The sequence below is a fragment of the Alosa pseudoharengus genome, unplaced genomic scaffold (genome assembly GCF_046254945.1).
Source record: "Alosa pseudoharengus isolate Yale_2024_CS ecotype anadromous, Long Island Sound unplaced genomic scaffold, YU_APseudo_1.1 YU_APseudo_1.1_scf_1, whole genome shotgun sequence".
Lineage (NCBI taxonomy): Eukaryota > Metazoa > Chordata > Actinopteri > Clupeiformes > Clupeidae > Alosa > Alosa pseudoharengus.
The window spans coordinates 54,173,774-54,188,802 of record NW_027468564.1 but is presented as its reverse complement, the minus strand read 5'-3'; the positions used below and the strand labels follow the sequence as shown (position 1 = coordinate 54,188,802).

At 42.6% G+C, this 15,029-nt stretch overlaps 1 protein-coding gene across 5 annotated transcripts in view; it reads left to right on the top strand.

The window, feature by feature from the left end:
• crebbpa (CREB binding lysine acetyltransferase a) overlaps positions 1–15,029 on the top strand; it is a 59,414-nt gene that overhangs the window by 18,566 nt on the left and 25,819 nt on the right. For all 5 annotated transcript variants that reach the window (XM_076293109.1, XM_076293103.1, XM_076293096.1 and 2 more), the window contains exons 3-4: positions 11,852–11,992; positions 13,063–13,420. In XM_076293109.1, coding sequence (XP_076149224.1) covers positions 11,852–11,992; positions 13,063–13,420 — 499 coding nt within the window. The remainder of the gene's footprint in view (positions 1–11,851; positions 11,993–13,062; positions 13,421–15,029) is intronic.

Sequence of the window (15,029 nt, the reverse complement as noted above, 5' to 3'; positions counted from 1 at the left end):
TATTTGAAAGGCAACCGCAACTATATTCTGATTCTGATACCATGGCGGCATTCATTTTACCGCGGCGGGCCGCCATGCTAAAATCAACGTAGAGGATACACTGCTATGAGTGCATCTGACACTCAAAACAAACTGTCCATTTCATTCATTTAACTGTTAATGCTGCCCTGGGAGTTATTTCAGCAGTTTTTGTCCAGTGAATACTGGTTAGAACCAAAACAAAACCCAACAACTCTTAAACGGCTAAAAATAAATTGAAAAAATGGAATAAGAAATAAGAAAAAAATGGAATTTGGCTGTGGCCTGGAAGTCAGCCAGTTTGAAATGCGTGCCTTTTTTCGCATACTTTTTAAAAACTCCTAGGGAGTTCCTAGGGAGTTCATCAAAGTAGTAATATGAAATTGTGGAGTAATAGTGGATACCTCAAACAAAGTAAAAAATTATTTATTTGACACACAAAATTAGATGGTCTACATAGCTTTGATAATTCATTAAATTTGCCATGAGCACTTCACAAAGCATCGACTATCTAACTGCAAACAGACCCACCCTCACCCTGCACTGTCCTGATTCTTAAGCTCTGTTCTATTTGGCACACTGCCGTGCTTGTTGCAGTTTTATGCTAACCTTTCTGTGTATTTGTCAGTGTTACAGACAATGCTAAGATTAGTCACGTCACATTAAATAACCTTCATCAACACTGCTGGAATTAGACCCATTCAGTGGCAGCTTTGGCTTAGGTCTTTGTTTTTTCAGTCACCTTGTCTAATTGGTTCAGTTTTATTTATTTATTTCAAAACTGCTTAATTGTTCAATTAACACGTCCAGGATGTTATAAAAACACCTACACACTGTCTCTTGCCTCTTAGTAGGTGGTGCATTTTTCTTCTCACAGTGGATGTTAAAACAAATAGAAAGTGAACCCATTATGCAAAACAAGCTTTCATTGTGTCAGAGAAATGGCTTTGCAGACCTGTTAATTTTGCTGATTGATTCCTATGTTCTAAGGCAATAGAAATGTATAGAAGCTCTTAAAAGCGATATTTCTTGCTGATCTCAATCTTTGGTATGCTATTGACTACACTGCAGTGTTGGACTCCACTCTCAAAATTTGACAACACAAACACGGTTTCCCCTAAAGCGTAGTAGTATTCTCGCAGATGATGAGCAGCTGTATTCCACACTCCAAAATGGAGCAGTGCCTCCCATAATTCAGCTGCCAACACAAAAATCTGCACACCATTGGCTAGCCCGGTTAAAACCAGACCCTTCTCAGTCGTAACTGAGAGTAGGCCTGGGGAAGGTTCTTTCACAGCCCATTTCCAAAGGACGTTCCCAAACGGACGCCGATCAAAATGCCTCGGACGCAATAGGAGAGGCCAAAAACCAATCAGAGCAACGAAAGAGACAGAGTGATGGAAACACACAATTTGCAACACTTTCTGGTTGTAGGGAGAAGCAGGAAGAATTTACCACTTTTTAATTAAACGTAGGCTAATTTACAAAGACATCGTGCCACACTGAAAGCTAATATTTTGTCACTAGCAATTTACATCTGCCATCTGTCAAACAAAATTGCATTTTCAGCTCTGAACAAAACCGTTCCCGTTCAAACGAGCATTTTGTTTCATTCATCCTTTCTGGCTGACCGGGACATATAAAGTAGGAATGGGGGACGAGAGACTGAAATGTTCAAAGCAATTATGCCGGAATTGTTTCAAGGCAAACACTGAAGTGTAGCATTCGAGTTATGCTCACATAGCACACCAATTCAAAAGTAGCCTATGTGTTTTCTGACAGCTACGTGTCCAGCTACTATAGTCCTATAAATGAAAAGAATATCAAACAGTAGCCTACCACTGTTGCAGATATCGCATAGATATCCCTTACATACATGTTTGTACAATGTTGCATATTCCAACATAAGGAAGCAGTTAAGAAACTTCTAACTCCCTGTTTAGAAACTTCTAACTCCCTGTCTTAAACCAACGTGATATCAGCTTCAAACAAGCGGCAGCACCCTGGCTTCTTTAACAGGGTGCGCTATCGTCATCGTGTAAAGCCCGCCTCAAGGGTTTTGATGGGTGCCTCGATCTAGGAAAATTGGAAATGGGCTAGAATGGGTTCTTGGCCAGACGGACTTTCAGAGCGAATCTCGAATTTGCCGGAAGTACGTCTGGGTTTTTCCCAGGCTAACCATTGGCTCTTGCCGGGTGCTAATTTCGAGCCCTGTATATAGGTATATACGAGATATAAGACAAGACTAGATTATTGTTTATTTCGATTTTGTTTTTTTTACAATATAATTGATTGACTGCTTTTCTTGCAAGCTTTTGCATGGTTTGATAACCGCTGCAGCTTAAAGGTTTAATGACGATAATTGTGCCATGTCATCACATTTACTAGTATTTCTTGTTAATGTCTACAAAGATAACACAGAACATAGAACCAAAAGTAGATGTACAGACACAGCCATCTGTGGAGCAATGATTCTAGAGCCACACTCTGAGATTGTTTTTCTGTGGTTTAAAGAAAGTCTGTTGTAACAGGCTATTACATAATTGCAACATCTCCGGCCAAATTAATGTAACGTGAACTAGCTTCTAATCATGTCTAGCACAGCCTACACACATTATTCATTACTAAAGATGGACCCAACAGTGTGATATACAATATATATATATATATATATATATAGTATACTTTTCAGTGGACCGCATAAAGCCCAGCTCAATCAGTATGTTTTGCTGTATTGGGTGATTTTAAAGTTTGTTTGTGTTGGCTCATGCATGTGGCTAAAATCATGAATTTTATTAGGACTTAATATTTGGTCATTGAGCTGTACACAATTTACTTTATTGTTCTGCAGCATAGGAAGTGGGTTGCCTGTTGTAATTGTTGTGCGATTGCTTGATGTGATTTTTTTTTCTCTTTTTTTTTTAGTTGATTCATAACCTGTGCTACCCTCAGGGGTGGGGTGGGGTGTTGATTTTCGCTAAAAGCTAGGTTTGACATCTGTTGCTACCACAGAAAGGTCCCAAAATGCATTCAATCAGATTCATCTGGCCGTGTCCCTTCCCCAGCGGGCTGGCTGGCTAATCATTCCATGATTTGTCCTGCCCCAGCCTCCATTGTTAAAAGTTTGCCATGGGCCGTTTGCGTGAGGACTGAGTCGGCAGGGAGCCTCAGGGGCGGAGAGTGGAGGGGCAGGGGCAGGAGAGGCATCTGAGACACCCAGAACTAACTGCACAGGAAGTCAATAGGAAGCAATCAGGCCTCCCTGCTCGTCATGCACTCTCTAGTTGTCCTCACCGCTGAGGACAGGGGCACAGTACCGCGCTGAGAGGGATGACTGTGGTGTTTTAGAGAGAGAACGACAGAGAGTGTGTGTCTGGAATGCAGAAGGCACATGAGAGGAGAGAAACTGAGATGGAGATCCACAGGCAAGAAGGAGAGAGGGTTCATTTGGGGTCCTATGCAATCCAATTTATGTTTTGCTAAAATTCCATTTCATTATTTATTCAGATTACGTGTTTTTAATTCAGTTATTTCTAGATTCAGCTTTATCAATTTGATTATCTTAGTCATATGGCCAGTCAGCACTTTGCCTAGTGTTTTTACACATGTAATAGGGTAGCAATACATAGCCTCATAGTCTATATCATTTGCAGATTCATTTTGTCGTGTTTGGACACAGCCTATTCAAGGGGAGGGTGCCTTCTAGTTTTCGGTAGGCTACTGTGTCAGAAAACCACCTGTTATGATGGGTCTAGTGTAGGCTTACATTCAAAGTTTTAGTTATTATGACCGCCGTGCAGCGAAGCGGCGGTCATATAGGTTTAGTCAGATTTTTTTTTTTTTTTTTTTCTGTCCAAATTTCCGTCAAGGATTCCCGGTACACTGAAAGACCGGGGTACACGAAACTTGGTGGGCATGTAACCCCACATGGATAGCATGGAACCATTGTTTTTCGTTTTGATCTGTAGCCCCCCCGCTGGACTGGACCCCCCAAAAGGAGGGTAGGGCAGACACAGTTTTCTGTGAATATCTCAAGAACCGTAGGGTTTAGGAGGACCATTTTTTTTTGTATGTTGATCTCAAGGGGCCCTGTCAACCATAACCACTCATTTCATGTATAGCGCCACCTAGTTAAACCAAAAAAAGTAAAAATGAGGTGTTGTAATCGCAGGTATCTGTGACCTAACATAGTCAAAACTGCACGAAATTGGAAGTGTAGGATCATTATGACACCCTCTGAATGCACACCAAGTTTCTTGGAATTCTGTTCATGGGGGGCCACACAATAAATTAATATATGTTACTAGAGATGTCCGATAATATCGGCCAACCGATATTATCGGCCCGATATTAGCATAAAAATGTAATATCTGTTAATATCGTTATCGGATTTTTTTTGCCTTAAAACCGATAAAAATAATGCTTACGTTACACCCAAATAGTGCCTATGCGCTCCTGAAGCGTTTACCGGCGCACAGATGATGACCTCATCAATCTGCGTCTTGAAGCATACAAACAAGCGTGGATGGCTCTATGGGATGGCTGCAGTAACAAACTTGCTCGTGGCCGTAGTAGCCCCTTGCGTTGGCCGTGACGCCCCTTTGAAAATCAGAGGTTTACAGGCCACGGTGGCCTTGGTGCCCCCTTCTTTAAATATTCTGCTTTGCGTCCTACTAATAGCGATATATATTTAGCCTATAGCCTATGGCCTATGGCCAAATTACGCAGTGGAGAAAGTGACAGCGCAAGAAAGAAAGTGCGTCCAAATTAACCCATCATCACACAGACATCACAAGTATCACATGAAAGAGCTTTTTCTCAGCTTTTAAACGATGTTAGCCGCTAATTGCTGTGGTGAACGGTTCGCGAGAAAAGTAAATAATATCAGTCAATTTAATCATAAATTCTACCGAAGGTTTTGCGTCCATCTCCCTACCCATTCATCTCGGTGGAATACTTCAGAACCCTTCGTTTAACATATGACAAACCATATATCAGAATAAACAGCAGACCTTACCGAACAGAAAGGTGTAAAGCAGTCCCCTGTACAGTTAGCCGTTCCAGACTAATCCGTTTTGAATTTGCAGTAAATTTCAACATACATGGATGTCTCCAAATTTGGGATTTAAGTTTTACACTGTGTTTAAATTGTTCAACATTATTTCATAACGGGCCAAATACAAAACAAATATTACAAATGTCGCCTAGATATCGGTAAATCAGAGGACAGCTGACTATAAGAGTTTGTGAAAGTAGCCTTCAAGCATGCATCTATTGAGTTTCTTAAAGCTGAGCTGTGCTTAAATTGTTCAATACATGATTTCATAACAGGCCAAATATAAAATAAATGTTAAATATAGCCTAGATATCTGAAAATATTAGATGATCAGATGATTTACAGTTATATGTAATATGTCATGTTTTATGTTTTTGTAATGTTTCATACAGTGATGCAGGTCTACTGCAGTGAATACAACTTTGATCATGTTTATAGCCTACTACTGTATAGTTAACTTTGGCCTTGGTGCCCTGACATGTGGCCTTTGTGCCCCCCACCAAATATGCCCAACTGAAGGCCAAGTGGCCTTGCCCCTAAAATGGTGAAATTCTAAGCCTGATTGTGGGTATGGCCCGTTATGAAGGCCAGTCAGTCTTTTAGCCCTGTTCATTGGACTAATACTAAAGGAGGACTTTGTTTACTACTCTGGAAGGTCTGGACTGAAACTTTGTGCCTTCCTTGTTCTTATTGCACACTACCTTAATGTTGCATCTCTTTGTTGTTGCTCATGTAGAGCAGTGCTGATTGAGCCCAGTTTATAATTTAAATGATTGCATTAGCCCAAGTAATGGGCTAGGGACACAGGCTGCTTAGATTTGTACACCTTAAATGTTTCATTTTTTGTACTTCACCTCAAGCCTGAAGTATTTTTTGTAGCTCAAACAAATGTTTTCAAAATTGTGCAGTATAGTTGCCACATTGTAATTGACTCATATTTGTGCATTCATTCAATTAAGGTGATTGCGTTTAAGTTAAAGAAACAGTTCATGAAGCATCCTACAAATGCAGGCTCATTTAACACAGAAAAAGGGTAGCCGGTCATACACTATGCCTGTTATTTTAGTTGGCTTTACATTCTGCTATGTTGCACATAGTTGTTCAGGTACAATGTTTTATCATTTGTGAAGAAGTCAAATTTGCCCTATTTGTTGTGGGCATTGTCAAGATTATCTCAGGGAGAGTGTAATCCAAACTGTTGTTTGAGACAATTTAAAAAAAATAAATAAACATGGCACTTTTTCCCTACATTAAGTTGAAGTATTTTTCTTATTTTGCACAGACAATGTTAACATTTGGAAAGCCTTGTTGCATTCAAGAATGCATCCAGTGGGGCATCACAATAACATTAAGCATGTTGTGTTAATTCCACAACAGGAGATATGTGATGTTACCTAAATTAGTTTTGAGGAAAAAAACCCCACATATCGACATCGGTATCGGCTGATATCGGAATCGAAATTTGAGAGTTGGACAATATCGGCATATCGGATATCGGCAAAAAAGCCAATATCGGACATCCCTATATGTTACTATACACCAACTGGCCTGTAGGTGGCCGGAGACAGTTTTCTGTGAATATCTCGAGAACCGTAGGGCCTAGGAGGTCCACCTTTTTTTTGTATGTTGGTCTTAAGGGGGCATGTCAACCCATCCCATTACCACTTATTTCATGTATAGCGCCACCTAGTTAAAAATGAAAAAGCAAAAAATTGGGTGTTTTCATCACAATATCTCTGGCTGACATGGTCAAAACTGCACGAAATTGAAAGTGTAGGATCATTATGACACCCTCCAAATGCATGCCAAGTTTTGTGAACTTTCGTTCATGGGGGACCTTACAATAAAATTATTTATGTGTACATTTAGTGACCCTACACCAATAAGGATTCCTGGGACACTGAAAGACCGGGGTACACGAAACTTGGTGGGCATGTAACCCCACATGGATAGCATGGAACCATCGTTTTTCGTTTTGATCTGTAGCCCCCCCGCTGGACTGGACCCCCCGAAAGGAGGGTAGGGCAGACACAGTTTTCTGTGAATATCTTGAGAACTGTAGGGCCTAGGATGACCAATTTTTTCGGTTTGTTTGTTTGCCAGGGGGTCATGTTAACCCATTCCATGTGCACACATGTGCATAAACAGATACACACACACACACACACACATACATTCACAGTAATCATACGTATGACACATACTCACACAGTAGACATATGTACGCATGAATGCACATGCACAAACACACATACGCAGACAAACACACAAGCACGCACACACACACACACACACACACCCACACACATAAACATAAACGTGTGCACGCACACATGCACACAATTCAAGAATTTCTCAGAATTATGAACAGGCAAGATGGGGCTGGGGTTGTATAAAATGAATTTTACATGTGAAATCTATGAACTAATCATGTTTTGGTACTTGTTGTCTAGCAGATACCAGTGAGAATTGAGTGTGGATAATGCAATTTAGTGAGACAGTTAGAATCATAAAGGCCTTTCAGCTTGATTTATTTTTGTGGAAAAAATGTGCTGGACTGGGCGGCGGTCATATTTTGTACCGCTCTGCGGTACATCTAGTTTTAAGTATCAGATAACGCCCCAATAGCCTGTTAACAACGTCTACACCTAGTGACCATTTTTCCTGTGTGATGTGGTAAATTATTGCCGTTAAAGTCGCCAAACACGAATGCTTGAATAGAGAAAGAAATGGGTGTCGAGGAGGGAGTGGATAAAAGCGAAGAAAAAATCAGAAAATTGAAGCTACAATATCAGAAAGTTTTTATGTCAGGTCGTTGCAAAATTGCATAGATATTTTTTTCCTTAAGCCTGAAGGAAGTGAAAGTCTCACAGGCTCAGCCTTTGAAAACTGCAGACATAAACAGTTTTACCTGACTGGTGGCCTTAACTTAATTTTGCCTTTCAACATGAGATATTGCTCAGAAGAAGAAAAAATAGCACTTCTATGGGCAATGAGGGATCTCATCAGCAATGATGATTTTGAGAACAAATATTTAAGTGGTGTTGCATTTAGAGACATTGTGTGAAGTGGTACTTTAGCCATAATGAAACCAGTTGTGGTTTTTCTTGCGACTGAATGCAGACCCGCACACTCTTGAAGATTGCGCTGCGGTTTTCATGTCTAGTGTCTGAAGCTCGTAAATCTCTCTTGTGCCTGTTTTTACCCTCTCGCATTGTCGCCTGCTCTTTATGTCCAAACACAGAGAACGCCGACTCATCCATGATAGGGTTCCCTATCTGGTGTTGAGATCACACACTCATGACGTTGTCTGTGGTTTGCCATCAGAGGTAGGCCTACTTCTAGTGCAGTTCTTGGGTTGAAGATCTGTTGGTCTCCTACAATGTGTGACGACCGCTTCACATCAGTGTGAGTGACGGCACCGTTAGGAGCAAAAGCAATCTCAGGTGCAGCAATGTAAGAGTAATTCCTCAGGGATACATCCATCACCGACACACTCCACAGGCATGTTCATCTCTCATCCATTACACCTCTACACTGCAGCCCTGTTTACCACCATTATCCTTCACAAACAGACATCCATCATACATTTCACTCATTCATCACTGATGAATTCATCATTGTCTACCTTCAAACACAGACATACACACAACTACCACTGACATATTGTTGGCTTCGCACATTGCCTGTCTATTCTTCTGTTCCCTGGATCTTTCATCATGATGCAACAGTCGGTTGGCTTAGACTCAACATGCCCCGACAGCACCGCGGTCAATGAATCGACACAGTTTTAGCTTGAGAATCAGGCCTCTCAGCCAGCTTAAGAAAAAGCCCTTAGTCGGAGCCCTAGTTGTGCTGCAGACATTTTCATCTCATCAGATACGCTCTTTACTCTGAGCAGACAGCTGCTGAGCAGCCCCGCGTCAGAGACCGTCCCATTCAGCCTGCAGCGGCGCTCTGTCTGCCGCCCAGCTCGGGAGACGATCCTGAAGATTTGGTGCTTACATTGTGGAGTTACCCGCTGCCCCACTGTGTTAGGATGGAAAAGGAGGGATTGGGGGAGCGCGTGTGTGTAGGGGGGTTGAGGAGCGGAGTAGGGGAACAAGGCTGAGTGCTGACTGAAGGAGCCTCTCAGCTGTGTGTGTGTAAAGCTGCACCCCTCGCCAACCCTCTGCCTGCATTCAGCCTCTCAGCTGGGCCTCTGTCCACCCAGCCGGCCGGCAGTCCGTCAGCAGCACGCAGGCAGCCTCCCGGCCAGCTGCGCCTCAGACAAGGACGAGGGGGGAGGCCTGCGGAGGGAGAGAGAACAGGAGGGGGAGGGGGAGGGGGGGGGTCACAGGGGGCCCCTTCAGCTCCCAAGATTTCCTTCTTTTCTCTCTCCCTCCGGCTAAGAGAGGAGACGGCTGGGCGTTACCAAAAGCGGACGCTCGGCCCAGACAGCCAGCATCTTCATTCGGCTGGCCCTCTGTCAGCATGCTCTAAAAGGAGTAGGTGTGGACCGTGTGTGTGTGTGTCAGGGTTCCTGCAGATCCTTAAAAAGTCTCGACAGTAAATTCATGAAGGCCTAATTGATATTAAAATGTCTTAAATCAGTCTAGCAAAAATCTAAAAAGTTTTCAGCCACAGTTGGTTTTCTGTTATGACTAATGGCTTTCTTTAACCTTTCATAACATACAGATTCTCTCTCTAACTTCTTCAAATTGATGCTGAACTGAATCAGGAGGTTTCACTGTTGCGTGCATGCAGCACAATTGATGTGAAACCCTGATTGTTTTTATTTTATTTTAAGTTGGTCTTAAATTTCATTCTAAGTGGCATCAAAAGTCTTCATAGCTATATTGTAACGAATCACAGGCTGAATTTATATTTTATCCATTGTTCCATTTTGTGTTTACATTGCAGCATTTAGAGCAGAACAAATTATGTAAATAAACCCATGTTGAGATTCAACTTTTCTCTACAAACAAACCCATGCGCGGTTAAATTTGTGACTCTAGTTCTCTGGTCACATTTGACAGCTAAAAGACACCATCCTGAAGTCGCTTAACACTTTAGATACATCTGTGTTTTTCTGTGTGGTCTCCCAACATCGGGGGTATCTCCTCCTCGACCGAAATATCAATTAAACTTTTAACTACTTTTTTGATAGGCACTGGCTGTTTAGGCTAACGTTATGCTAAAGGATTTGATTCGGTTTAGCATTTTTTTTTTCTTTATTATTATCTTGGATAAAGTTGGTCATAATTCCATACTCCAGCATCAAATTGCCGGTTTAGTACATTAATAAATCAGGTTCGCACACTAGTAGTCTATCCCAAAGCAATAGCTGCCAACTGATGAGCTTTATTTGGGCATACAATGGAAAAGCTTGAGAGAGACAATACCACGATGGTTTTGGCAGGGGGAAAAACATGCGTGTCATGTTACAATGTGTACAAAAAATTAAGCACAAACGAGTTGTCCTGCTACACTGGCCCGATTGCATTCTCACTGTAGACGAATTGCTCTAGGGTTCGATTGGAAACGAACCGAGACCACCTCCCCCAGTCAGTCTCAGTCTGTTTGTTTTGTTCCGAAACAGAGTGCCATTGCTGCTTTCACATATACGAACCGATATTTGGGGGTAAGCGCTCCACGTTCATATTCAACTGCTCCAATATATAGGAAACTTGGTGTGTGTCTGTGTGTGTGGGCAGAGATATGAATAGACATTGGGATTTAGGAGTGAGTGGTGCGTCTGGAGTTTTTTTTTAAGGACTCTGGATGGATTTTGTGCATGTGCGTGACTTTGGCAACATAACTGACAACTTGGTTGTACTTTAAATTGTGCACTACTGGTAAATCCAATGTTGTTTTTATTATATTTTAATATATGTTTTATCTAATCTGATTGGTTTACATCTCTTCTTCCAAATAAGAAGAAAAGTAGTGAAAATGACCCGTCACCCATAGCTGTAAAGCTTTATTTTTAATGGATGGGAGCCTAGACCTTTTTTCCAAAAAGTACTTCTTGTATAAAATTTGAAATTACATTTTACAATGTTTTTTTGGAGGAACTGTATCTGACAAAGACCAAGTAGTCTGTCCCCATAAGTAAAATAATTGGTGAAAGTGGCTGTAAGTTGATTATTATAGAACAGTTAGGTCCGTTCGAGCTATTTATTATTTTTTGATTGGACGAGAGACATTCTATGAGTCACGAGTGGCGATATCCCAGCACAATGCCATTCAAGATTTTTTACTGCAGTTATCACTCTGCATATTGCATTGAATTGCTTTCATGCAATCTAGCCTACCTCTCGAGTGGTGTTATGTTGCTTGGCAACAAAAATCAAAATAAACGATAGAAAACACAATTTTGTATCTTAAAACTAAATTAGTTGGTAATAGAACTGTTGTATAAAAGCAATATGACACTCGTGGCCGCGGGGTTGGTATAGGATATCGCCACGGCTGTAATTGACTAAGGCACTCGGCCTTCGGCCTCATATCTACGGCTGAATTATAGCCGTGGCGATATCCTTTACCATCCCCACTCCCACTCGTGTCATATTGCTTAAATATCATGGTTCTTATATTTTGTATTTCTCAATCAAATTGGTTCACTTTTGAAAAAATGTCCCACCTTTCTTTGAATTTCTAGTAAGTTTTATTTTTCTGCACTCACCTCTCTCTCTCTCTCTCTCTCTCTCTCTCTCTCCCTCTCTCTCTCTCTCTCTCTCTCTCTCTCTCTCCCTCTCTCTCTCTCTCTCTCTCTCTCCCTCTCTCTCTCTGCAGATGGGCCTAGCGGGCAACAGTAGTCCGTTTGGGCAGGCGTATGGGCAGGGCACTGGCGGGGGCAACGCCCCCCTCCAGAACAGCCTGCCCCCGTTCCCCTCTGACCTGAAGGGAACGGCCGTCACCAACGTGGCAAACCTGGTGAGTATCAGAGTCCGCAAAGGTTCTTGTGACGATATACTAGTCTTAGTAGTGCAAAGCTATCAATGGTAAAGTAATCAACCAGACAGTGAGTGTCTCAAGGTGATTGAGAATGGTGAGAGCATGAATTGGCAATAGCTATTGGCTATTGGGCAGTTAGTGTCCCTTGTGATTATTATGACAGTCATATAGATTTAGTCAGTTTTCTTCATTCTTCCGGGTTTTTTTTTTCCGGTCTTTCTTTTTTTCTTCAGTTTGTGAGGTAAACTTATGCAGTTTCAACTGCTGATTGAATAAAGTTGCAACTCCACGGACTGTAGCCTATCTTGTGTCTGTCTACTCTGTTGCGCACAACCTGCTGCCAGCCTCGAAGGTCTTTAATGACCAGTCTGGAACTGAAGCAGGAATGGCTAACATATTTTTCGGTAATATTACAAAACCCAAGCAAACGAAATGCAAATATGATACTGAAATACAACTTTAAATTACTTATGTACCGAGTCGTCCCACCCAACTAGCGCGGTATAGTGCAGACACACCAGCACAAGGAAGCAGTCTAGGTCCACTCTGCTTAGAATTTAAACAGAGGGCCATTTACAAGTGGATTTTGGGCTGCAAAGATTCAATGCAGATCAACAGATCTTGTTAGAATGGTGAAATACATCCACTCCACTGATATTATTTTGAGGAAGTAGCCAACCAAGCTCAAGTAGCTCAACGTAGCCAGATGGTCTGTACGTATTTGGGAAAAAAATATTGATGCAAATATATACTGTTATCAGAACGATAATATTTTAATTTTTTCACTTCGATATATTGTGCATCCCTATATACAATAAAATATGTTTTTATACACAGTTAATTGCCTCAGCAACTGATTCCTTACAGTGAAAGTGTCTTCGTTCATGCTTCATGTGTTTCCTTCCTGTTTCTCGTCTTTCTCACTTTCTCTCTATCGGTCACCCTCTTATCTCCTTTCTTTCTCTCTCCCTCTTTCTCTCTCTCTTTCTTTCTTTCTTTCTCTCTCTCTCTCTCTCTCTCTCTCTCTCTCTCTCCGCTCTCCCCTGCAGTCCCAGATGCAGCAGCAGCAGCAGCAGGCCTCGCCACAACAGCAGCAGCAGATGGGTGCCACAGTGGGCATGGTGGCCCAGCAGCAGCAGATGGGCGCTCCAGTGGGCTTGGTGGCGGCCGGCCCCGGTGCTGCCGCCGCCGCAGGAGGCACCGGCGGGGTGGCTACGGGCCCCACGGCCGACCCGGAGAAGCGCAAGCTGATCCAGCAGCAGCTGGTCCTGCTGCTGCACGCCCACAAGTGCCAGCGACGCGAGCAGGCCAACGGTGAGGTCCGCGCCTGCTCGCTGCCGCACTGCCGCACCATGAAGAACGTCCTCAACCACATGACCCACTGCCAGGCTGGCAAGACCTGTCAGGGTGAGTCATCACAGGGCGGGTGGAGCTCAGGAAGGCGGGGGCGTGTGTGTGTGTGTGTGTGTGCAGCCTGTAGGATTATTTGGGTGCAGGTGTTGAGTGTTGTATATTAAATATTCATGCATATCTGTGGGTGTGCAAGGGTAGTAAGTTACTTTGTGGGGGTGGGGGGGGGTGGAAACTGGTATGATGTTATTGGTTGGAGAATTGTTTGGGTGAGCTGGGGTGCAGAATGTGGAATAGCTGGATTGAGGTGCGGGTGATAATGGTATGTTTGACTACAGTTGGAAAAGAGAAGTGTGTGTGTGTGTGTGTGAGGGAGAGAGAGAGAGGTAAACTGTTGTAAGGCAGTAATGTATTGGAAAATGTTTGGGTGTGAGAGGATTGAATACCACAAGTACCTTGAGGTGTTGTGGATAAGGAGCGAGTTACTCCTAATAATGGTAATAAAGGTAATGCTAGGTTGCTTTGGGGAAACTACAATGTCTCCTGAGTTGAGAAATATTCCACCACAGTTGTCTGGGTTTCCTTTGCATTGGTTGTTTTGTGGGCATGCTGCTTAAGAAATTGTTAATGGTCAATGTAATTATCAGTTTATGGCTGTCATCTTGCTTAGGTAGCGTCCCTAGTGCAACCAATTTTTAATGAAGGAGTAGTTTGTATTTAAAGGTATGAAAAGCTTCAGAGTGAATTCTTAACCCTTTCAGTGCCTTTATCTGCTGGACATCCAAATACTGTCAACAGAGGTTTCTGGCCATTTCACAGCCAGCAATTCTGACTACCAAAAAAAAATCACACGCTTCCAAAGCCGTGTACCTCAACACGGATGCACTATTCAAATTCAGCTTGCCATCTCCTTTGACTTTTTCTGTCAAAGTCCTGCAAGTCATTGCGCTGTTTTATCAGCCTCTTAGGCTGCTCCATTTATAGCCTAATGACTAAGTGGTGTGCCTCGGGAATGTTGCTTTGGCTATTACATGAGTCACCAAATGAAATGAAATGGCTCAGATAGATTAAAACGTGTTGCAGATGCTAACGTGGATTTTTTTCCGGACAAATGCTCTTGTGTTTTGACTAAAGTTTTCAGATCAAAAGACAATCACTTAATTGATCAACACATGAATATAATCTGTCTCAGATGGACCTGGGTTTGGGTTGTCGAGATGAAAGAGATGACAATATTAGAATGATGACTTGTGATAAACTCAATTCGGCCTTGAGCCCAGAAACGCAACGTTGCTTTTTTTGGCGAGGACGTAAACATCGTACTGAACACGGTGCAAGAGATGATTATCGGAACATCTGTCTGGTTCATGAGCTGGTTCATCTGTTGAATGGAAGCCGAGTGTAAAACACGAAGCAGATGTGGAGAGTAGGACAGATGCTCCTGTAGGTGGGAACGCTGCCTAATTGAGATGTACAGCTTCTCATTGTTCCCCTTCGCTAACAGAGAAAGGGAGACCACACCGCTGCATGACTACTTGTAATTATCTGCGAGAGGACATGCAACCAGGGAAATGAAATGAGTATCGGCTCTGCGGGACCGCCCCACCCTACCCTACCCACGATGTGCACTGCGAGAGAAATTGTCTTTGTGTCGACTTGGTGAGAA